This window comes from Peromyscus eremicus, chromosome 4 (assembly GCF_949786415.1).
Source record: "Peromyscus eremicus chromosome 4, PerEre_H2_v1, whole genome shotgun sequence".
Taxonomy (NCBI): Eukaryota; Metazoa; Chordata; class Mammalia; order Rodentia; family Cricetidae; genus Peromyscus; species Peromyscus eremicus.
This window is the reverse complement of record NC_081419.1, coordinates 96,222,633-96,245,390: the sequence shown is the minus strand read 5'-3', so window position 1 is coordinate 96,245,390 and position 22,758 is coordinate 96,222,633. Positions and strand designations below refer to the sequence as shown.

Below are 22,758 nucleotides of genomic sequence, written 5' to 3'. Positions count from 1 at the left end.
AGGAGCAGGGGCATTGTCCTGCCCACGTAGCTGGCTAGATCATCCAGCTGTTGACTCCTGACCAATGACTCCTCCATCCTTTCACATTTGGTGATTGTGGCGACCCTTTCATAGGGATTAGCTAGAATCTCCTCAGGTACCTGCCATGTCTTTGTTCCCCTTTGCATCGTTAGTTAATATTTTAAACTGTACACTCTGGAATGGGAACCTCTTATTTTCTGTATTATACCTCACGAAGCGACAGTTTTCAGTGTCTTTTGTAGGCCCACTATCCAATGTGTAGTTGGAGTCCAATAGCATTTGTATTACCTGGGAGTACCCCAGCTAGACCAGAAAAAAAAAATGATAATCTGCAATACAACAAGACACCCCACCCCCACCCCAGGAGATCAGAGATCACATCACTGTATGGGAATTCATATACATTAGAATTTGCACACAGCAAGAAATTTAACATATTTGAAATCTGGATTCACAGGAATAATAGATTTGCTGTTTTCCCATCACACCCTCCTTCCTTAGCTTTGAACTCACCCCTCTTTGGAGACTTACCTTCTCTCTGCTCATACTAAAGGTGGTGCTAACCCATCAACTCGACCCTCTCTGGAGCCTGGGGCAGAGGATCGCTAGTTTAAACCAGACTGAGCTTTTACAGGGAATTCCTGGCCAGCTACAGTATGAGGCCCTGTCTCAGAAACAACCATAAGCAACTCCGAGAGAGTGTCGAGGCACAGAAGCAGTGTGCAGAGCCAGTGCCACGGGGAGGTAAAGCACATAGTTTTCCGCGGTGTGTTGTGGGGGTACCTGTTGGCCTTAGCTTTGGGGCTACAAAACTCCACTTCGTTTCTAAGACAAAACGCCAAGCACCTGGGCATCAGAGCAGCGTTGGGACCCTGAGAGGTAAGGGGCTGCCGACAGACAACATTGCAACTGTTTCTCGACTTGATTTATTGACTTGTCTGTTTCTATTCTGTCAGTAACCTGATTGACAAACCCGGGGCGTAGCTTGAGGGATTTCCACAAGAAAGCTGTGCCACCTTCAGGGCTGTGTGGGCCTGCTGGGGTCAGGTGCGACCGTGGATGGGAATTGTTTGTGCGAGGGTTGTTAGCATGTGAAGCGGGTGGGTGTATGTGGAAACCAGAGCAATGGGTGTCTCCGGGGAACTGATTACATGCGATGTGAGAAGTTTGCCTGGATAGAAAAGCAACCTAGATTTGGGTATGAGCTGAGGGGTAGGAGGAGGTAGGCGAGACTCCCAAGGCGAGGGCAGTAATAGGTACATCTAAAGAACAGTTTCTTCCTAGACTCTTCTTCGAGAGTGTTGTTTCTGGGCTTGTGGGGAAGGAATAAGATGGGTGGGATGTGCCTGGGGGCTCGTCTTTCCGCGTCTGACGCCAAGTGGGGAGCTGGAGAAGAAGAGCAGATGGGACCAGGGAGCCCCCACCCCCCACAGGAGCACGCGCAGCGACACGTGGAGGAGTCTCCCTCGGCGCGGCAATCGCACCCCGCACCCCTCCGTCTCCCACCCACTTCTCTCCAGTCCTCGGGTCCCCGTTAGGCAGCGGGCCCCGCCCCTCTTGTCGCTGCGAGCCCCGCCCCTCCCGCCGGCGCGGCTCCGCCCCTTCTCGCCCCGCCCCCGCCGCCCCGCGGTCGGCTCGCTCAGTTGGGAGGACCCCATGCTACTGAGCGGAGCTCCTCCTCCGGGCTCCGGCCCGGGGCCGCGGGCGCAGGGCAGCGCGGGGGGCGGCCCCGGGGGATCTCGCCGCGGGGCTGGGGGTGCGGGGGCTGGCCCGGGAGGGGGCGGCAGCGGTGGAGTCGCGAAGTGGCTGCGGGAGCACCTGGGCTTTCGCGGGGGCGGCGGCGGCGGAGGGGGCGCCAAGCCCGCCCCCCCAGAGCCGGACTACCGCCCCCCAGCGCCCTGCCCGGCCGCGCCCCCTGCGCCGCCCCCGGACATCCTGGCCGCCTACAGGCTGCAGCGTGACCGCGACTTCGAGGACCCCTACTCCGGGGGCTCCTCCGTGTCCGCCGCCCTTTCCACCCCCGCCGCCCCTGGCCCCACTCCGCCCCCGCGCCACGGCTCACCCCCTCACCGCCTCATTCGGGTCGAGACCCCCGGCCCCCCAGCTCCCCCTCCGGAGGAGCGGATCTCCGGACCCCATGCCAGCAGCGACAGGGTGAGTGCCGCGCCGGGCGTGGGTGGCCAGGAGGGGTGGTGGTCTGTGGTCTGGAGATTTGGAGAGGGACAAAGGTAGCTTGGTTGGGGCTCAGCCTGTAGCTGTCGGTGTTTCTGGTTGACACGGGGGCTCAGGTTTTAACCCCTTTGTTAGATTCTCCACCGGCTAATCTGAGCCCCAAACTGCCCTGTTTCCTGTTAGGGCCCCAGGACTGGTGGTGACCTGCTCCCTCATGGGTACTCCGAGCTTTGCAACCTCCACCCTGATCCTGGAGCCTTTTTTTTTTTTTTCTAACGGACATGGAGAAGCATCCCCCCCCCCCCTTTGCTGGTTTATGGCCTTTGTGCCCTCTACAGAGCAGCGGCTTCTCTGCCCTTTGATCTCTGACTCTTTCCCCCAAGGCAGAACCCGCACCAAGCTTCTCCCCCGACCCTACCCTTTCTCCTTCCCTCCCACCCTGTCCTGGAGTCCAGGCATCCCTGCAGTCTGAAGCCCCAGAAAGGAACTGAAAAGTGAGATTTCTTACGTGAACACAGCAAGCGCTGGCCTTTGCCTTTCCCAGTGAGACTAGAGGGGGTGAGCTGTTTGTTGGACGGCAGATGCCAAGATGGGCATTGTGCAGCTCTTGCTGAAGAAACTCACCACTGGGGTACAGGGCGCACTCCTTCCAGTGTTCCCCCCAGTATGAGGAGGACACTTGATGGTCAGGACCTGTTGCCAAGTTAGGGCTGAGCAGCCAAGTCCATTCACCATCTCCACTTGGCCTCCCTCTTCCTCAGTCCATCCTGAGAGAGGTTGGAGCTTTTCTTGGATCTGCAGATGCTGGGGAAAAGAGGAAAACTCCCAACAGTCCCCCCCCCCCCCATCCCCAGGACACCTGCTTTCCTTCTTAATTCCAGTTTTATCCTGTCCTGGAAGACAGACGGCTGAAAGCCATCCTTAGGCTCCCCCACCCCTAAATTGGAAGATGGTAACTCCGTGAGCCACCCCCAGCCCTGCTGTCCTCCACGTGTCTCAGAGCTGGTCTCTCCTCCGTGGAGAAGATTTTTATCTGATGAGAGAGCAGTTCATGTCCAAATCCTCAGGTTTCAGAACTGAGGTTTTCAGCCGAGAGAACTGTCGGGCGAGGCTTCCTGGATAAGAGAGAGGTGTCAAGGTCGGAACAAGAACCCCAGATGGGTGAATCATTCGCCCCATAGTTCTTTCCATGGAGCATGGCTACCCATCCTGGCCCAGCATCCTTAAGCTGTAAAGGGAGGCTCAAGGGTGCTTCTCCCAGGCTGTACCGTCTCCTTCCTAAGGGCCCTTGCTGCTGTATGATGTGCTGGTGGATGGCAATGAAGCAGAAGGGAATAGCTAGGCCTTGTCCTCCCACTGACCAGTTAGTCTCCTCCTCTCTGGCCACTGGCTGTTGGCCCATGGCCTAAGCTGTCCTTGGCTATTTTCCCCCCTTTCGTGGCTTAGAATGGCCTAACAGGCTGCCCACCAGGCTGTGGGTTCCTCCAGGAAAATGTCTGTTTTTCCTTCATGTCTCTGCAGTGTCTGGCACAATGTCCTGAAATGGTGTCTGTCCGTTCTCAGGGACTTCCAAGACACAGTTCTTCCACTTTCTCCCAGAAGCCTCCAAGGAAGGAGCTGTAGCCACACACACACACACACACACACACACACACACACACACACACCCTCAGGGCCTTCTTGCCAAGCCCATCCGCGCTTCGGTTGGGTCAGCTCTGATCTGTGGATTGTTCAGACCTGGGGGAGGGGGTGCACAAGAGGTGTCTGATTCTCCTGTCAGCCAGCCACAGAGACAGGAATGAAATCCAACAGGCTTTCCCAGGAGCCACACAATCTGCGCTTTCTTTGGTGGGTGTGATAAAAGGATCCAGGATGTGCCATCTGAGCTGTCCCAGGGGCTGACCACGGGCTTCTTATTATTCAGAGATCAATCAACTCCCCCACAATCTAGGAAAAGACTTGGGGAGGTCCCAGAGTCTTCCCCTGGGAAAAGCTAGGTCCAACAAGATGCCTGAGCTCTTACCCTAAACCAAGTGGCCAGACACCCCCAGGGCCTACAGAGTGACACGTGTACGCTGCCACCTCTGGACCTCCACTCCCGCTGAGCTGCTGTTTCTGTGCTGTGTGGCTGCTTCCTTCCTCTTCGGAGCTCTGCAGAGCTCCTTGGCTGGCAGAAAGAGGTGCCAGGACGCTCCAAGAGGGGCTGTATCCCGAGGCTGGATGAAATAGTTAGAAGTACTTCCACTCTAGGCTGGAGAAGCCAAGGAGCCCACAGGGTGGGGAAGCGGGAGGGAATGGGGATCTGGACAGGGCCCTGACGTCCCGGAGGGTTCATTAGCCTTCTTCCTATGCAGGGCTCTCTGGCTGCCAGCCCCTCCTGAAACCCACTGGTATAATTGGCAGAGACACACAGCTGACCATCTGGCCAGGCCTGGCAGGGCAGGTGTGGGAACAGCAAGATCGACACCCTGTAACCGGCAGCTAGGGCCTGGCCAGATGGCCCCCGAAAGAACTCCCTCTGGTGCTGGGCCCTCAGCCCACCTCCAGGCTTGGCTCCGGCAGAAGGGCCAGCATGTTGGGCCTCCTGTCCATTCGTTCACTGCTCTCCAAGCTTCAGCAGGAAAAAAACGTGATCTAATTAGGGAAAGGGAATGAGGCTGTGATTAAATGAAGGCTGACTTGCCTATCACATCTGCAGTGTGTCCTCTGTGATGCCAATAGAAAGTGGGACCGGACATGGATAATAAAACAGGCGCCCCGTATTGAAACCAGACCTCTTATTCGTAGCTCGTGGGTGAGACCCTAGGGCTGGTGAGTACCCAGCAACTGTGTGTAGATATTTCTCATTTTTATGGGGAAAGACTCATAGCTCTCAGATTTTTACAGGAGTTTATAGCCTGTCAGAGTGGTATTCATTAACAATTTAAAAAATTATGTTTGTATGTATCTGTGTATGGCTTTGTGTATGTGAATGCAGTGCCCTTAGAGACCAGAAGAGGGCATCAGATTTCTGGGAGCTGTAGCTACAGGACCAGATGAGGGTGCTGGAGACCAAACTCAGGTCCTTTTCAAGAGGAGTGTGTGTCCTTAACTACTGCACTGTATTTCTAGCCCTATACTGGGAACCTTTTAAAAAATTTAAACATTTATGTATATTGTGTGTGTGTGTGCTCACACACAGACACACATGGGAAGGTCAGAGGAACCTCTGGGAGTCCAGTGTCTCCTTCCACCATATGGGTTGCAGGAATCAAACAGAGGTAGACTTGGTGGCGAGGACCTTTACCCCCGGGCCAGCTTACTAGCCCCAGTATTGAGAACTTTTTTTGGTTTTTTGAGATAGGGTTTCTCTGTGTAGCTTTGCGCCTTTCCTGGAACTCACTTGGTAGCCCAGGTTGGCCTCGAACTCACAGACATCCGCCTGGCTCTGCCTCCCGAGTGCTGGGATTAAAGGCGTGAGCCACCACCGCCCGGCGCGGCTGAGAACTTTTAATAACAAATGTGTGTCACAGTGTACAGCACAGGCTTGGGTCATCAAGGCCCCTTTTAGAAGGGAGTGGGCAAGCAGGAACAGTAAAGTGAGGCAAGAGGTATCTGTATTGGATCAAGGCCTTCCTGTCCCGATGTAGTGGAGGACTCATAGCCAGTGTTCACATGTGGAGTGTGTCCTTCTGTGACACTGGCCTGGGTACTGAGAGGGACACCTGTTCCTGGTATTTTTTTTTTTCTTTTAAGGTTTTTCCTCTCTCCCCCCCCCCCCCCCCTTAAGCTCTCCTTCCCATGCCTTCAAGAGTGTGGAAGTCTGCTTATCTTGTGCTTATTCTGTGTTGGAGATAAAGGGGGAAGTCGTGGCAGAGGGAGGAGTCCAGGGGAGGGACTTCTGTGGCCCAGTTAGACCCGCCCTGGGCTGGTTGTCTGTGTTATCACTGGCACTTCAAGGATGCCTGAAGAATAGGACTGCTGACGGACGGACTGTGGGATGGGCCTGTTTTCTTAGTGCCGCCCCCTCACACCGCAGTCCCACAGTCTGGAACCAGATGTCTAGGAGACATCTGCCCTGGCTTGGCCCGTGAGCGACTCGGTCACCATCGCAGCCCTTCTTGCACTCTGCCTTCTGAGAGCTGGCGACAGCTGAGCCCCTGGTGCTGGCGGATGGGAAAAGAAAGCTGCCTGAGCTAAGTGAGTCTTGGCTGGGGCCGAGTGCTTAGAGGGGTACCTCCTGCGCATTCTACTTGTCTTCATCCCAGAGCCAACATGACGTTATGTAAGAGCAAAGACGGGGCCCAACTCCTGCGTGCTGTAGGCTTGTGGGTAACTTCAGAACCCTCCAGGTGCTTTACCTTCCTAGAGGTGTCTATCAGTATGAGCTCCTGGAGGACCCCAAAATTTGGTCTCTTTGACCTTAGTGATGCAGCGGCTGGCATTTCCTGAGCATGTGTCCTGTGCCTGGTGCCGTTTTCCAGCAGCTAATGTGTATTGGACCAGTCAGCGTTTATAGCAACCCTGTAATAAAGACTCTATCCCGGGGTTGTACACGGGGATCAGAAGCACAGGGATGTTGAGTCACACTTGCAGGGCTTCTCAGCTAGCAAGAAGGAGCCATGAAGTCTACAACACAGTAGGACTTGGGACTGAGCCCCACGCCTGGGCCCTCAGCACCTGCCACCAGTGCCCAGTAGAGAGGTGGTGTTCATGCAGCATTTGCTAACTAGCAACGAGAGACTCTTAGAGAAGAGATGATGTAGTTCAGTGCTGAATTCACTGTTTCCCGAATACGAGGGCCTAGCCCTGGTGGGACTGTCTTGAAGTGGGCACAGACATGGTATACCCCAAGGCCTTATGAGGGTTGGTGGCAGCAGCCACATGTCCGTGGTGGTTGAGTGTTTTGTAAGTATGGCATTGCTTTTGTAATTAGAAAAGGGGAAATAACCCATATGTTTGATGTTGGCATTTCCCAGGCATAGACAATAGGAGAAGGTATTACAGTAAGTAGGAGCAGCAGGGACAGATGTTTGACCTCAGGAAAGTAAGTGCTGTACTGTTAACCACACTGATTAGTTCATAGGTTTTCAGTGACTGTAAATATGTTGGGGGAAATACTAAATTAAACAGAATCAGACTGTCAATGGACAAGTGATTTTTTTTTTCTCCACTGTTGGTGGTGGAGGTGGTGGTGGTGGTGGTGGTGGTGGTGGTGGTGGTAATGGTGGTGGTCTTGTAATGCTAGGCAAATGCTTTTATCATTGAGATATGTCCCCAACCCTAAACTAAAATATAAACCTAAAAATTGGGGGGCGGGGATTGGAAATGCCTGTGAAAAGGCACTAAATGTAAACTTGAAGCAGTGGAGTGAGTGAGTTTGGGAACTCTGAAGTCCCCTGAGCACCTGTTCTGCAAACCCCGGAACCCATGGTCGGCTCAGGAACATGTTGCTTGGGCCACCTGCAGCGTGGACGAGGGAAGCAGATGGCAGGCCTGTTAGCTACCGTGGGAGAGCTGCGGGAGGGGCGGGCAGGAAGGAGATGAGGAGGCTGAGAGCGGCTCCGGGAGGGCCACTGCCCAGCTGAACAGATGGGTGGCAGGGTCCTAGAGACAACCTACCGGATGGCAGAGGAGAGGGCGGGGAGGGACACGGGCCCCTTTGAGTAGCCTGCTTTACCTCCTTGCTGGGAGATACTTCAGCGTGTTAGTGGCACGCTGGCTAGAACAGAGGCCATAGATGCTTCAATGTCACCTTCGTGTCCGGTGCCTTTCCAGTGCCCTAACTGGCGGTTCCTCCCATCTGCCCTTGAGCCAGAGGCTTTGATCCCTGTTCAGAAGTAGATTCTGCAGTCAGCCTGCCCCTCCCACTGCCACTCTGGCCACTCGAAGAGCAGAGCGATTGGGGCGGGATGGGGCATGTTGGTGTCACCTCTGGGATAGAAGCCTGTGTAGCAGCTCTAGCAAATATGAATTCAGTATCTATGGTGTGCTGGGGCCTGTGATGGGTACTGGGCAGAGAGTGGTCATATCAGAGGGGGTCCAGGCCACAAACAACAAGTCAGAGTAGGCCAGACATAGTCCACAGGGACAGTTTTTCTGTAAGCAGTTTATCCCCCTGTAGACACAGAAGCACTGGGCAAGCAGGCCTGGGCTCTGGCTGGAGTTGTCTGTGCCCAGAGTGGGTACCAGTCCTGCCAGCCTTCCCAGCTGGTACCTCGGCTGTCACTCCTGTGCTGGGCCGCCTTGTGGGTAACCCTCTGGATGCCCCAGCCCAGGGCGGGGGTCTGGGGCTTCCCAGAGCAGGGTGTGGAGCCAGGAGTGGAACAGAGGAGCCATTGAGCTGCCAGTAGAGCCGCCACCACCTGGTTGCCCACGGGCACTGTCAGCTGGCGCTGGGGAGGCCCACACCAGCCTGGGAGGGGTCAGGACTCCAGGGAGAAGCAACCGTGTGCAGCTCTAACCAGGCTTGCAGAGGGAAGGCCTGGAAGGGCTCTGAAGTGGGGCCCCAGGAAGGGTGTTGAGGGCTTGACCTCACTGAGAAGCTGGTTAGAACCCAATCCTGCTTGGAGAGACTTGGTCCTCCTCTATGACCCTACTCTACCTAGGTTCATGTTTTCTCCCTCTTCTAAGTCAGTCGAGGAAGGGTGATTCTGCCCAGTCCTCTCATCATGAGATGGATTGAACGTAATTACTGAGAGCTTTCAGTTCCTGGGTGTTTGGCTGTCAGTGTGGGCCCTGCCCCCTGGACGAAGTGCACAGTCTGCCTGCAGACACCCAGGAAAACAAGCATTTGCCACACAAAGCGATCAAAGCCTGGGACAGAGGCACCTCACAGGCCTGGAGAAGCATGGGAAGGTCTTTTGAGGGAATAAAAATGAGTAAGGATTGGCCAGAACAGGAAAGTGGTCCAGGCAGAGAGGAAACAGTTGAATAAAATGACCATAATGCTTTCAGAGCAGTGGTCCAAAGAGAAAAGGAGAATCTTACGTTCTTTAACCTTAAATTCTTCCCGCAAAACACTGGCGACCTGTGTATTGTAAGGTTTGAGGATAATGTGTCAGGTGACTCAGACACTTGTTGAGCTGCTGCTGTCACACAGGAGTTGATGCTGTGTGCTGACTGGCAGAGTTGCAGCAGTGGGCAGTGGGTGATGCTGTAGGTGCCGCTGACCGGGGAGAAAAAAGCTGGGCATGGTGTGATGGATTTCTCTGTTTCCTGGAGAAAGGAGGACCTGGGGTGAAGGGTGAGGGTGAGGGTGGTGATACAAAAGAAAGATTTTTCTCGTACCCCTGATGGTTGCTTATTGAAGCTAGAGACACAAAAATGGGAGTTGTAGGCTGGCACATGGCTTGGAGTGCTGATGGCTTGGTGTGACGTCCCCCAAGCAGGCAGGTAGGAGAGGAAGTAAAGGAGCTGAGGGCCAGACTGAAACAAGGTAGTGGGAAACACCTGAGGATAAGCTAGAGGCCGCCATTGGGGCACCCTCAGAAATCCGTAGATGGGCCAGATGGGGTCAAAGGAACAGCCAAGGGATGCATGAGGTAGGGTCGGTTCTTTGTCCACCTCATCCTTCCAGAGGCCCCGGTTCTCAGATACTCTCACCGAGGGCAGGGTGGTCGCCCTGCTCAGCTGGCTCCCACAGCTCTGATCCAGCTCAGATCTGAAGTCTAGGCTTCAGTTTGGTGAATTGCAGGATTGGCCTCTCCCTGTGGCACAGGCCCCAGAGCCACCTCGGACTCCACCTGTGACCCAGTGAGTGCTGTAGTGCTCCAGGGTCTGGCTTGGTGAGTCCTACCTTCTCCTGCCCAGTTTGGAGAAAAACCCCATTGTCCTCAGCCCTACCCTGACCTGAGCACCTCAATTCATCTGCTTTCACTGGGAGAGAGTTGATGGCTAACCACTGTATGAGAAAGAGATGGGCAGCTGGGGAAGTGGGAAGTTAAGACTGGCTTTCTGTCCTGATCTATGTGACCTCAGGGGCGCTCAGTAGTGTCCCAGGGCGCCCCAAGGCGTTTCTCTCCCAGGAGGCTGAGAAGCCCACTGGCTACAGGTAGATAGCCCTGTGCACAAATAGCAAGAGCTCCAAATTGGATTCTTCCATTTAAGCAGAATGGCTTGGGGTGTGTTCCCTAACTACCTGTTCTCCAGTTTCTTCAGAGAGAGTGTATGATACCCCCATGACAGGGACGTGATAAGGCTCAAACACCGGAATGGTGACGAAAGTGATGTCTCTGCTTTCTTTTCTTTTTGTGTTTCGTTTGAGACAGGGTCTTCCCATGGAACTCTGGCTGGCTTGGTATTCGCTATGTAGACCAGGGTGGCCCAGAACTCCCAGAGCTCCACCTGCCTCTGCCTTCTGAGTGCTGGGATTAGGGGCGTGTGCATCACCATCTGCTTTGTTCTCGCGGCCACTGGCTGTTTCTTTGTTGACCATCGGAAGTGTGGCAGGCTGCACTGGGCCGATCTCTGTTGCCTTGCTGTGCTGCTCTTCCAACCCCTGCAGAACAGTTGTGACCAGTGCTTTTGAGTTCTCTCTGGTGAGCCACTGTGCTCCAGCCTGGACCCTAAGATAAACTCCTAAGACCGAGTGGCATCCTGCTGACTGTTTAGCCTAGGACATGACCACGGGGCGGAACATTAGCAGGAAAGAAGGAAGCGCCGCTTCTCCTCAGGGAGCAGAGCGGCTTGCCCATGTCTGAGCCTCGTTCTCTCTGCCGACCCCCACAGCTGGCAATCTTAGAAGACTACGCGGACCCCTTTGACGTTCAGGAGACCGGTGAAGGCTCGGCAGGAACCTCAGTAGCTCCAGAGAAGGTCCCCGAAAATGATGGCTACATGGAGCCTTATGAGGCCCAAAAGATGATGGCTGGTAAGTACTGAGGATGAGGGAGATGCTCCCTGAGGCCTTGGTCCTGTGGTCCCTGGAAAATGGGGAGAGAGCTTGTGCCCAGTCCTCAGGAATGTGGCCAGGGCCTTCAGGATAGTCATTTTGGGAGAGAAGGTGTAAGGTGTGACACCTGAGGCCATAGAGGAGGCCACGTAAGCAAAGGCCCAGGTGAAGCACTGGGGACCGGAGGGGCAGGATAGTGGTAGAGATCAAGTCAAACAGCCCCCAAAGAGTCAGTAGTCTTGGAAGTGTGATGAGTTTGAACTGACATTGTCGAAGAGAAACACTGACAGATGTTGAAAATGTAGATACATTAGGTGTCATGGAGTGGTGCGAGTATTTCCCAGTTGGAGAAGAAAAAACTGAGTCAGACCTGCCCTTGGGGAACAGGCCAAGAGATGACCCAGGGAAAGGGTCAGAGTGGGGTGAACAGAGAGGACAAGCAGGCCAAGAGAAGTGCTGGTTAGCCTCTGAGATGGCCGAGACCGAGAGGAATGCAGAGGGTGAGTGAAGAGTCTGGACTTGTGCCAAAAGGAAGAAGCAGGATTAATGTGGCATTTAAGGGGAAGTTGAGGCCGTGGTATACAGAATGGACTAGAAAAGCTGCCTGTCGTAAAGTTGAGTTAGCAAACTGTTTCAGAAAGGATTGAGCTTGTTGCTTCTTGATGTTGTTGTTGTGTTTTTGGTTGGTTTTATGAGACATGGTGTCAAAACGTAGTCCAAGCTGGCCTGGAACTTATTATGTAGCCCAGGCTGGCCTCAGATTTATAGCAATCTTCCTGTACTTACCTCCCAAGTGCTAGGATTACAGGCATGTGCCACCATGTCCATCCCAGTTGTTTGAGTTCTAAGGGGCCAGTAATTAAAAATTCTTTCTTCCTCTCCTTAGAGGAAATAATTAAGACGTAAGATTAAGGAAAGGGCTAATAGAGACTAGAATGTCAGCTTTAGTACTGGTAAAGTTGATCGAAGAATATCACTTATGGAAGTTAGCACAATGGGCTTCCTAACACTTTTCAAGAGAGTCAAACTTGCCCACTCAGGCTTGGTAGCGCAGGGTAGCTGTGGGCCTCCGCACTTCATGGAAGAGAAAGAACCCAGTTATTGTCTGTCTGCAAGAAAGCAGAGCTGAGGCAGAGAGTGAGCACTCACTGGCCAATCAGATAAGCTGTTCTGCCCTCTTCCTCCTTAGAGATGGGTGAAGGGACAGAGTGTCACCCCAGGAGGGTTATTCCAGGGAGCCCTGGAAACCTGAGCCCAGAAAGTGGAGGTTTGTCCTAGTAAAATTCTAGATATGGAGAGGTGAGGTTGAAAGTCATGAGGTATTTGCCATGAGCAGATGAGATTTAGAATGCAGAGGGGGGCTGGAGAGACGGCACAGTGGTCAAGGGCACAGACTGCTCTTGCAGAGGACTCGAGTCTGTTTCCCAACACCCGTATCTGGTGGCTCACAACAGCCTGTGACTGCAGCTCCAGGAGTATACAACACCTCTGGCCTCTGTGACCATCTTCGCTCATGTGTGCAGACCTGCATTCACACAGACACATACACACGCTCAAAAACTAAATGAAAAAAAAAGAAAAGAATGCAGTAGGGTCAGGCCCAAGGGAAACATCATAGTGACCAGAAGTGGAGAAAGTGAGAATGCTACCCTGTTTAGGTCTGAGAGATGATAGCATGAGCCATGAGTGTTCTGGAATTATACGTGAAAATGTAAGTGTTTACGTGTGCATTTTTCTTTTCCTTTTCTTTTTTTTTTAAGATTTGTTTATTATGTATACAGTCTGTCTGTATACTAGAAGAGGGTACCAGATCTCATTACAAATGGCTGTGAGGTGCCATGTGGTTGCTGAGACTTGAATTCAGGACCTCTGGAAGAACAACTAGTGCTCTTAACCACTGAACCATCTCTCCAGCCCGTGCATTTTCCTTTTGGGACAGTGGGACCTGGGGGAAGGGGATGGTACTGGGCATTAAACCCAGGCCTCATGCATGCTAAGCAAGTGCTCTACCACCGAGATACAGTCCCAGTCCTAAAATATACATTTTTGTGGCAAGTTAGCTCTGAGGCTTTTTATCAGATTTGGGTCAGTGATCCCCAAAAGATTTCCCAAGCTCCCAAGAAGGTAGTGAGTCTGAAGGGAGCTGATGTCAAAATGAAGGATCGTTAACTCCTGTGCGAAGAGGACCAGAACTCCAAACGCAGGGGTGCTGTAAGTCGGGGCAAACAGTCAGGAGTCAGGGTAGAAAGTAGTAAGTGAGACCTGGGCTTGGAGACAGAGTCCAAAAGAAGATCCGGGAGAAAAGCCCAGTGCGAGGGGGAGAAGACAGTGGATGACATTGACTGGTCAAAGGGGAAACTTTTAAGAGGAGAGGTGGATGAGCAGCCGAGGATTTCCTGGCTGTGGTTATTTCAACTGGAACAGAAGTGGAAGTAAATGAATAAGGAAGTGGAGCTGGGCACTAAGGAAGAGTGGATTGAAGGAGGACTGTGCCTCAGTTTACTTCACATGCCCAGCTCTTGCTGGCCATCCTGGGATCCTTCTCCTGTCTTCCTTCGCCACTTGTCTGCCACTTCCTCCCCTGAGTCCCATGTTCTGAGAGCCCTGGAAATGTTTTGAGTGTGAGGGACCAGGATTTGTGACTGCTGAGTTGCCCCAGAGCCAGGGCATCAGCTCTGGAGAAATACTACCAGAGACGGTCAGGATTGAGCTTACTCACCACGCGTCTCTCCTTTTTGCCCTGGCAGAGATCCGGGGTTCGAAGGAGACTACAGTCCAGCCCCTACCTCTCTATGACACACCCTATGAACCTGAGGATGAGGGGGTGAGCCCAGAAGGTGAGGGGACTCCCTGGCCCAGGGAATCCCGCCTGCCCGAGGATGATGAGAGGCCTCCAGAAGAGTATGACCAGCCCTGGGAGTGGAAGAAGGAACGGATTTCCAAAGCCTTTGCTGGTGAGTCTTGGTATCGAGGGCAGCCCTGCTGGGGCCTCTGAGCGCTTCCCAGGCTCAGGAGAATGGAAGGAGTGGACCCTAGGAACCAAGCAAGGTCTAGGAGTGGAGCTCTAGAGCAGGATAGTGGAGTTCTGTACATGGGGTTTGGGACTTGGGCAGTGTGGATGCAGTGTTGTGTGCAGGGTGTGGGCACAGGATGTAGGAAGGCGGTTTCCTGCATCTCACCTCTTCGAGGCTGAGAGGCTTGAGCTGTAACTACCTTTGGGGGTCTGGATAAAAATAAAGAAATTCCAATACAGAATTATGAAACTTGTGGCATATGTTAAATACATTTGACAAAGAGGGTATTTAACATTTCAAATGATGAAAAGAGAGGTGTATATAACCTGGATTCTGGGGCTGCGTCTCCAGCGGCAGGCCCTGCCATACCAGGGGGGTTTGGCTCCAAGGGCATTTCTGGGCTACAGATGGAGGCTGTGAGGTTGCTAACTGAAGATCAGGTTTCTCCTGTCCCAACCACATACCACTGTGTCCCAGGCCCAAGTCCACCATGGAAACGTACGTATTGGCAGTCTGAGTTGAGCGGATCAAGGGCCTGGAATTGGGAGACAGCCTGAATCTTGAGAGCTTAGATGCCATTAGATTTCATTCCTGTTTCTGTGTCCCTATACGCGCGCACGCACGCACGCACGCGCGCGCGCACACACACACACACACACACACACACACACAGGCAGCTCATCCTGCATCCAGCCCTTGGCTCTGCCCTCCCCTCCCCACCCCGGCAGCCAGACTGGGAAACCACAAGTTCCTGCTGTGCTTCCTGTAAAGCACACACCCATCAAGGATGGGCCATTTATCTCCAGAGGTCTCCTTGGAGAATCAATACTGTTTGGATTGCTTAATGGGAAAATCTATGTTCATCATTAGGAAACCTCATCAGTGGTCCTACAGCCACTGGTGATGTCACTCTCTCAGGACTGGGAAGAGGAGAATTTGGTCTCAACATAATTCATCTGCCTCAAGCCTGAGTATTCCAGATATCCCCAGGCTTTGCCCCAGTCTTGGGCCTGCCAGTTCCGAGGCTGGGGGTTAGGAGAGAAAAGGAGACAAGGGGTGTCAGGGAACGGGGTGTGGTCCTGGGAGGTGTGGGCAGCTCCTGTTCCCATGTTTCCACTCACCTGGTCCTCTTGGTCCCCGGAAGCTAGTGAGGGGTGAAAGATCAGGGCTGATCAAGCAAGATCCTGTGCCTTCCTGTTTGCCACTCAAGATTCCCACCTTTTCCTTACCAGGCAAGGCTGGCGTTAGTCCCAGCCCTGCTAGGCCTCGGAGTCCTGTTCCTCCTCCAGTGTTGCCTCTGCCTCTGAGCCTCCTTCCTAGGCTGCTGTGTATCTTGCCTCTGCATTTTGGTGTTTCAACCTCTGCCTCTCTCTGTCTCTGCCACTGTCTCTTTCTCTTCTCCCTCCTGCTGCTGGCTCCAGTTGACATAAAGGTCATCAAAGACCTACCTTGGCCTCCGCCTGTGGGACAGCTGGACAGCAGCCCCTCCCTGCCTGACGGGGACAGGGACATCTCCGGTCCAGCTTCACCCCTCCCAGAGCCCAGCCTGGAGGACAGCAGCGGTGGGTCCTTTGGGGACTTGTGGCCAGGGTGATAGGTCCTTTACCCATTAGGCCCCGTGGGCGTGGGTTGGAAGAACTCCCCTCACCCTGGGGAGAAAGCAAGAAGACAGGCACATCTCTCTCTCCCCAGAGCTGTACGCGTGGTCTTTTAACCAAAGCAACCTTTCCTAGGAGGTTCTGCCCGGTGCCACGGAAATCCACTGCCGTCAGCTATAATCCCAGCACTCGGGAGGCTGAGGCAGGAGGACTGCCTTGAGTTTGAGACCACGCTGAGCTGCTATATAGTTCCAGACCAGCCTGGGCTATAGAGTGGAACTATGCCTTAAAAAAGAATCCACTATTTTAAGATTGAAGTTCTCTTTGGGTGGAGCTTTGGGCGCCAAAGCAGGCATCTGTGAGGCATGGGGAAGTGCTGGCATCTGGTGACTGAGGGACAATAAGGCAGTCATTCATTCAAGAGCTACAAGAACAAAGAGGCTCCGTTGGGAAAAAAAGAAGGCGTCAATTTCTACATCCAACTTTGCCCAGAATGAACTCCCAAGGGTGTGGGTGGGTGTTGGTGTGTGAGTACAGGCATGAGCATCTGTTGTACACTGTGCGTGAGAATTTGTAGATATTTTGTAAATGCAGGGTAGAGGGAGGGCCACCTGTGCATGTGTACCTGTGGGCATGTGACCCCCTGGGGGGTCCCTTTGTGCTGACTTGGCTATCAGGCTGCCCTGCCCTGGAGATGCTAGTCCCTGGGCTTCTGTGGATGGGGGAGGGAAGACAATGGGCAGCGACCTTGGGGTGGAGAGGGCCGGCAGTCTGGCGGCTTTGGACAGGATTAGCCTGTCAGGATGGCACCAAGGGGAATCAGATAATTGTTCTCAGATCGATAACGTCATTTTTACAGAATGGCTTGGCAAGGCGATTTGGAGAACGGTAATGAACTCTGAGGAGGAGAAAGAAACAATATTATCAACACTGAAGCCACCCTGAGGGGGATGGAGGAAGGGAAGGCAGTCAGCTGAGGGAGAAAGCTTAAGTGGTTTCTCATGTTTTGTCCTCCTTCGCCTGCCAGTGTGGACTGGGAAGCCCCAAGGGGCCTGGTGTGGTTCAGTGACTACCTCCTCCCCCAACCCTGTAGTGGCCCAGGATTCTGTCCCTGGAGTCAGGCAGGCAGGGCAGTGAGCATGCCCTCCCAGAATATGCCTTTGACCCTTGTGGGTCTTGGAAGTAGGGTGGGGAACAGGCTCTTTGAGAGAGCGCTGCCTCTAGGGACCTCAGAGTCCATGACCAGTGTGTTCCTTACAGCCCAGTTTGAAGGATCGGAGAAGAACTGCCTGTCACCCGGCCGGGAGGAGAAGGGGCGGCTTCCTCCCCGGCTTTCTGCTGGGAACCCCAAGTCAGCCAAGCCCCTGGGCGTGGAACCCAGCAGCCCCCTTGGGGAGTGGACAGATCCAGCATTGCCTCTGGAAAACCAGGTGTGAGTGTCTGTGTCCACTGGGGACTCCTTCCCTGTTCCTCCCCTCCCGGCCTGGCTTCCCTGCAGGGGACACCCAGAATGGGTGGGCCTGGACGGCGGCGGCGAGGGACCCAGCAGAGATGCCCCCCTTCCTCTCTCTCATCCTCAGCTGGTACCATGGGGCCATCAGCCGAACAGACGCCGAGAACCTGCTTCGGCTCTGCAAAGAGGCCAGCTACCTGGTGCGCAACAGTGAGACCAGCAAGAACGACTTCTCTCTCTCCCTCAAGTGAGTGTGGATGGCGGTGGGCGTAGAGGAGCCCGTTAGCCTGCAGGGCATAAGAGGGTTCTCATAGTCTCTTCTAGTCCAGCCAGGCTGGGAAGAGCCACATGCCCTGTGAACATCTGCTGGCTCCACCCAAGGCACTAGGGAACCTGAAATGTCAAGAGACTCCCCAGCCCCTGTACTTCAAGGAAAAAGCACTTCAAGTGTAGTGTCCAGTTCAAAAGGCTTTTGTCACTGGCTGTTCAACCCCTCTGGGCCTCCGTTTCTCTGTGATAAGATTGAATACGATTCATTTCATTGGGAAGGATTAAATGAAGTCCTAGCGCTTGACTTAGCGTCTTAGCACCTAGCATGTTTTTAAGCACCACGCTAAGTGCTTCATACATTATTATTGTCATCATTGTTAAACCCTGACATGTAGAAGCACTGGCAAGGAGATAGAGGAGCTTTACCTGAAGTAGTCAGCAGGGTGAGGTGGGGGGCTAGGTCTTGGGAGGAGGACAGCAGTAGATGCAAAGCCATTCCACTGAGGAACTCTGTGTGAGTGGAGAGGGAGAAGTAGCCAAGAGAGGGCTCTCCTTTCCCCTCATCTTGCTCCTTGAGGGCAGCTCCACACAGCCCAGACTCAGACTCCCAGGCTCTCCAGTTACTATTGGAGAGCATTGCTATTGGCCAACACTCCTCTTGGCCACCAGGAATTCTACCCAGGATAACCCGTCATCTACATAAGGTGGCCAGCTGGAGTGAGGTATCCCATTTACCTCCCTCCATCACTGCAGGAGTATCTTCAATACCTCACACCACATTCCCCTGGTGCAGTAGATACTGGTGTATCTACACCTCGAACAAATCCAGGGGTGTAGAATTGCATACGTTTAAGAGGTGATTATTCATGGTCACTCAGATCAGAAAAAGTATCCAAGAGAGTTAAGTGGCCTCGATTTTATTCTAGGGTTTAATTAAAGCTAGCTGTGTAACCATAGACAAATCATTCTCGGGGCCTCAGGTTCTCCCCTTGCAGAATGAGCTGATATCATGGGTTTCTTCCAGCTCTGGTATTCTAGGAGTCCACAAGCTATAAAATCAAAAAGAGGATGTTGGAAAAATTCCTTTGTCAAGTTTGATTTACACAACTTCAGGTGGTGCATTGTTACTGGGATTATAATTGAAATTCTTAGCACGTACCACCTAGCATATATACCATGTCCAAATCAACTACCTCTCTGCTGATGAATCTCTTTTTTATACAGATGAAATAGATTCAAGGAGCTTTGTTACTTGCTCAAGGTCACCAGCTAATAATTAAGTCTCCAAGCTGGGCATGTTGATAGTAAGCAGTCTCGGTTCCTCAGGAAGCTGAGGCACGATTCCGTACACCCAGGATTTCCAGACCAGCCTACAGACTGTTTCAAAATACACAAACACCAGGGCCTAGCTCAGTCCGACTTCAGGGTTCCACCCCTCACCAGGTGCCGTATGCCAGAAATCTGGTATTATCCAGCACAAAGGGAGATGCGCCAAGGTTTGGGTCTTTGGAGTGGAACTGGGCAACTAGGGGTGAGGGACTGTCTTAGTCTAGGGAATAAAAAGGCAGGTCTGGATGCCTGCTCCAGCTCCAGCTGATCTGGCCCCAGTGGCTGTCTGCCAGGGTCTCGTTTGCATATAAATGGCTTCTCTGAAATACAATTATGGTTTCTCTTCTTTCCCTAATGGAAGGGCTTTCACTGGTAATTAAACAGCTTCCTCAAAAAGCCTTGCCAGCACCGGGCCCTGTGGCCCAGCTGGTCCCACCCAACCCCCTGAGGGTCTGGCAAGGACCTTTGCTGTGTCTTAATGGATCCTTGGGACTAGTCCCTGGAGGTTGGAAAGCACAGATCCCCCTCCTCCAGAGGTTGGTAATGCAGACGAAGGCCATGGTACCCTTCCTAGTGAGTCTGCTCCTTGAGAAAACACTCCGAGCACTTTGAGAAAGGTAGTCCTCCCAAGTGGACTGTGGAAAAGGGGGTCACTTTCAAATTGTGAGGTGAGAGAAGACAGGGCCCACACTGCTTCCTACAGCACATGGAAGCTGCTGCTTCCGGCCTTACCTCCCCATTGCCCACAGATCTCTGTTGGCTTCATACCCTTGGCTCCTTTCCCTAGGGCCTGTATGGTCACTGTGTACACCAGACAGTACCTCAGACCAACAGATGGCCCCACATCCTGATCCATACTCAGGCAGATTCCTAAGAAAGACTTCAGGGGCCGGGCGGTGGTGGCGCACGCCTTTAATCCCAGCACTCGGGAGGTAGAGCCAGGCGTATCTTTGTGAGTTCGAGGCCAGCCTGGTCTACAGAGCGAGATCCAGGAAAGGCGCAAAGCTACACAGAGAAAAAAAAAAAGACTTCAGGGTATGTGATGCCAGGGTCTGGGGTGGAGCGTCCACCAGAACAGACCCTAAGAGGAGTGGACTTAGAGGCCAGTTTCCCTCCATCCATTCCTCCTCTTCAGTTTCCCATTCTTCTCACGTGTTTCCCCGTGTAATAGGTCTAGTCAAAGTTTGTTGTTGTTGTTTGTACCCAGGTAGACGGGGCAAATGATGGAATGTGCCATCCCCACCTCTGGTACAAGAGTGTCAGATGGAGGCAGCCTGTAGATGGATTTTTCTTTGGGCTGCCAGCTCACAAAAACAGACACAGAGACTTATTAATTATGAAAGCTCGGCCTTAGCTTAGGCTTGTTCCTAACTAGTTCTTATGACTTAAATTGACCCATGTCTTTTCATCTACATTCTTTTATGTGACTCGGTTACCTTTACTCTCTACTGCCCATCCTGCCCATCCACGGCTAACTGGCGACTCTACCTTCTTCTTCCCAGCATTCTCTCTGCCGGGAGGGAAGTCCTGCCTATTTCTCCTGCCTACCGATTGGCCATTCGGGTTTTTATTGCACCAATCACATAGTGCATAAATACCCCACAACAGGCTCCTCACTGGTCCTGTTTCCCACACATAGGCCTCTAAGCCCTCTTCTTGCTCCTCTGGGCTCAGGCTAGGAGTAGGCAAATTAAGCTTCAGTGCTCTACCAAACATCCCTTAGCCTGTGCCTGTGGGTAAGTTACAGACCCAGGGCTTGGCAGACCAGGCCTGTGGCAGTCTGGACAATTGTTCCTGTTGAGTGCCTCACCCCTATGCTTTCTAACATGAGGGTGTGTTGGGGGGCGGGGTGGCATTTGAGAGCTGGCTGGAGCTTTGCTCAGTGGGTCTCTGTCTGGAATGCAGAGGGCTAGCTAATACTGATTTTCTGGCTTGTTCAGGAGGGTGAGAGAGATAGTGGGAGGTGTTTTCTTGCCCAGCATTTTAGGATACAGGTAAAAGAGGTTCAGTGTCCCACTATCATCCTCAACAGCTTGAATTCCTGAAGAGTTCTAGGAATCTCAACTCATGCCAAGCCAGGGCTGGTGACTTTGATACCAAAAGAATTTCAGGACTAGCCAATTTATGAAGTGAAGTTTGAGGTTTTCATTAAAGTTATTTTAGTATATAGTTAAACATGAGGAGAAAAAGATATGCTCAGAAGAAAATAAGATATACGCAAGTGTGAGTACTTTTGTTTTGTTTTTACCATAGTCATATGTGGGATTTGGGTTGGGTCTGAAGTTACTATCTTATCTCTGGTTCGCTCCTGATAGGATTACAATCACTAAGGTAAAAGTTTAACCCACCGGAATACAGGAAGGTGGGATATCTTTGCTGTAAACAGGGTTTTCGGTGGTTTTTTTTTTTTTTTTGTATTTTTTTTCCCTCCCACAATTTTCAATCAAAGTATAGGAAAAGGTATGAGGCCCTCCCCCAAGGGCATACACATTCAGGCTTAAGACCTGCTCATTGCTACTTTAACATCTATATTTGAAAGAAATATTAAGTCTGTGTCAGCAGCCTTTACAGATGTCAATTGTGCAAGAATTCTTGCTGCTTTGCTGGCAAGAGGCTTCACTCAGACTCCAGGATGAGGGGCTCTCCTCCCCTCTCACCCCACCCCCACTGCGATCTTTCTTTCTATCCTGTCTTACTCTGAGTAACAGCGTCTCCAGATAATGTCACTCCAGGCCTACAGGGCTGGGTGAATGAACTGAGGGCTTAGCCTAAGCCCTAAGTAGGAAGAGAGTGAAGGGATGTCTCCAGGAGGCCGTTGAGAGTTCTTAGATGGGGGGAGGTGCTTCCAGATTAGTGTAGCCCCTCCCCAGACTTTGCGAAGGAGAGCTCGGGCAAAGATTAGCTTGATTGTCAGAACTGCATATTCTCCCTCCTGCCAGGAGCATCTGTGGCTCCCCAGGAGTTTCCAGGAACCCCTCACAGGTGGTGAGGGTAAGGCTGGACCTGTCGTTTAGCTGGTAGAGTGCTTGCCTAGCATGTACAAAACCTCAGTCCTCAGCACCCCATAAACTGGCCCACACTTGTGATCCAGAAGTAGAGACAGGAGGATCAGAGGTTTGATTTGACTATGTAGCAAATTTGAGGCTAGCCTGACCTACATGCGCCCCTCTCTAAAACAAGATGGACTGAGATCACAGAACTAGAGGGTGCTGCTGGTCACTGCACTTTTCCCCAGCACACACCCTCCCTGTACACTCACCGTACACACATTCTTGGCACACCCAGTATTCTCACCACAAAGCCAGTGTCTCATGCTACCTGCTCATCCCCCCATCATCCCATCCCCCTTCACCTCCTACTTGAACCGGGCTTTGGAACCATATTTGCTGGGGTGGGGGTTAGGGGGTGGAAGCAGGGGACTGGGAAGAACCCCCGGTCACCAGGATCTCTTCCTCTCCCTAGGAGCAGTCAGGGTTTCATGCACATGAAGCTGTCCCGGACCAAGGAACACAAGTACGTGCTGGGCCAGAACAGCCCACCCTTCAGCAGCGTCCCTGAAATCGTGCACCACTATGCCAGCCGCAAGCTGCCCATAAAGGGGGCGGAACACATGTCCCTGCTCTACCCTGTGGCCATCCGGACTCTGTAGATGTGAGACCAGGGCGCTACGAGAGACCTGGACCCAGCCTTTGTCACCTGCCCGAGGGCTCCTCCTTGTCCTAGGATCTAGCGGGCGCTGAAGATTCCTTAATTTATTAGAAAGGGGAAGGAATCCTGGGCCTTGGAGTGCAGGGGGGCTGTGTGGGGCTGGGCACGGAGGGAAGCCCGAGGAGGAAGGAGGCTCCCGCACCGCCGCCCTCCGCCCGGTCCCCTGTCTCCATCCATCCATCCATCCCCTGTCCCCGGAGGGCCAGCCGGGGCTCGGGGGCTGCCGGGAGGGGCGGGGGCGAGCGCAGACTGTTTATAAAGCCGCGCTGGAGCGGCCGCCGGCGAAAAGCACTCTCCGAGCATCCCGACCCTTCCTTTGAC

At 53.0% G+C, this 22,758-nt stretch overlaps 1 protein-coding gene across 4 annotated transcripts; it reads left to right on the top strand.

The window, feature by feature from the left end:
* The first annotated feature begins 1,677 nt into the window (after positions 1 to 1,677).
* Positions 1,678 to 22,432, top strand: Shf (Src homology 2 domain containing F). Of its 4 annotated transcripts, XM_059259553.1 has the most exons (7): positions 1,678 to 2,175; positions 10,903 to 11,044; positions 13,813 to 14,019; positions 15,501 to 15,641; positions 16,938 to 17,109; positions 17,258 to 17,377; positions 22,192 to 22,432. In XM_059259553.1, the coding sequence occupies exons 1-7, from the start codon at positions 1,678 to 1,680 to the stop codon at positions 22,376 to 22,378; spliced, it is 1,467 nt and encodes a 488-aa protein (XP_059115536.1). In that variant the 3' UTR covers positions 22,379 to 22,432. The 4 variants fall into 4 exon arrangements, with proteins under 4 accessions (XP_059115536.1, XP_059115533.1, XP_059115534.1 ...); XM_059259550.1 differs by lacking the exon at positions 15,501 to 15,641; XM_059259551.1 differs by lacking the exons at positions 15,501 to 15,641; positions 16,938 to 17,109 and having other exon boundaries at positions 17,176 to 17,377.
* Positions 22,433 to 22,758: the final 326 nt, after the last annotated feature.

Excerpts from the sequence above, each read along its gene's own strand:
- Shf (XM_059259553.1), top strand. The coding sequence starts at position 1,678 with ATGCTACTGAGCGGAGCTCCTCCTCCGGGCTCCGGCCCGGGGCCGCGG. Across the intron at positions 2,176-10,902 it reads CCCATGCCAGCAGCGACAGG|CTGGCAATCTTAGAAGACTA; the intron begins GTGAGTGCCGCG and ends CGACCCCCACAG. Across the intron at positions 17,110-17,257 it reads TTGCCTCTGGAAAACCAGGT|CTGGTACCATGGGGCCATCA; the intron begins GTGAGTGTCTGT and ends TCTCATCCTCAG.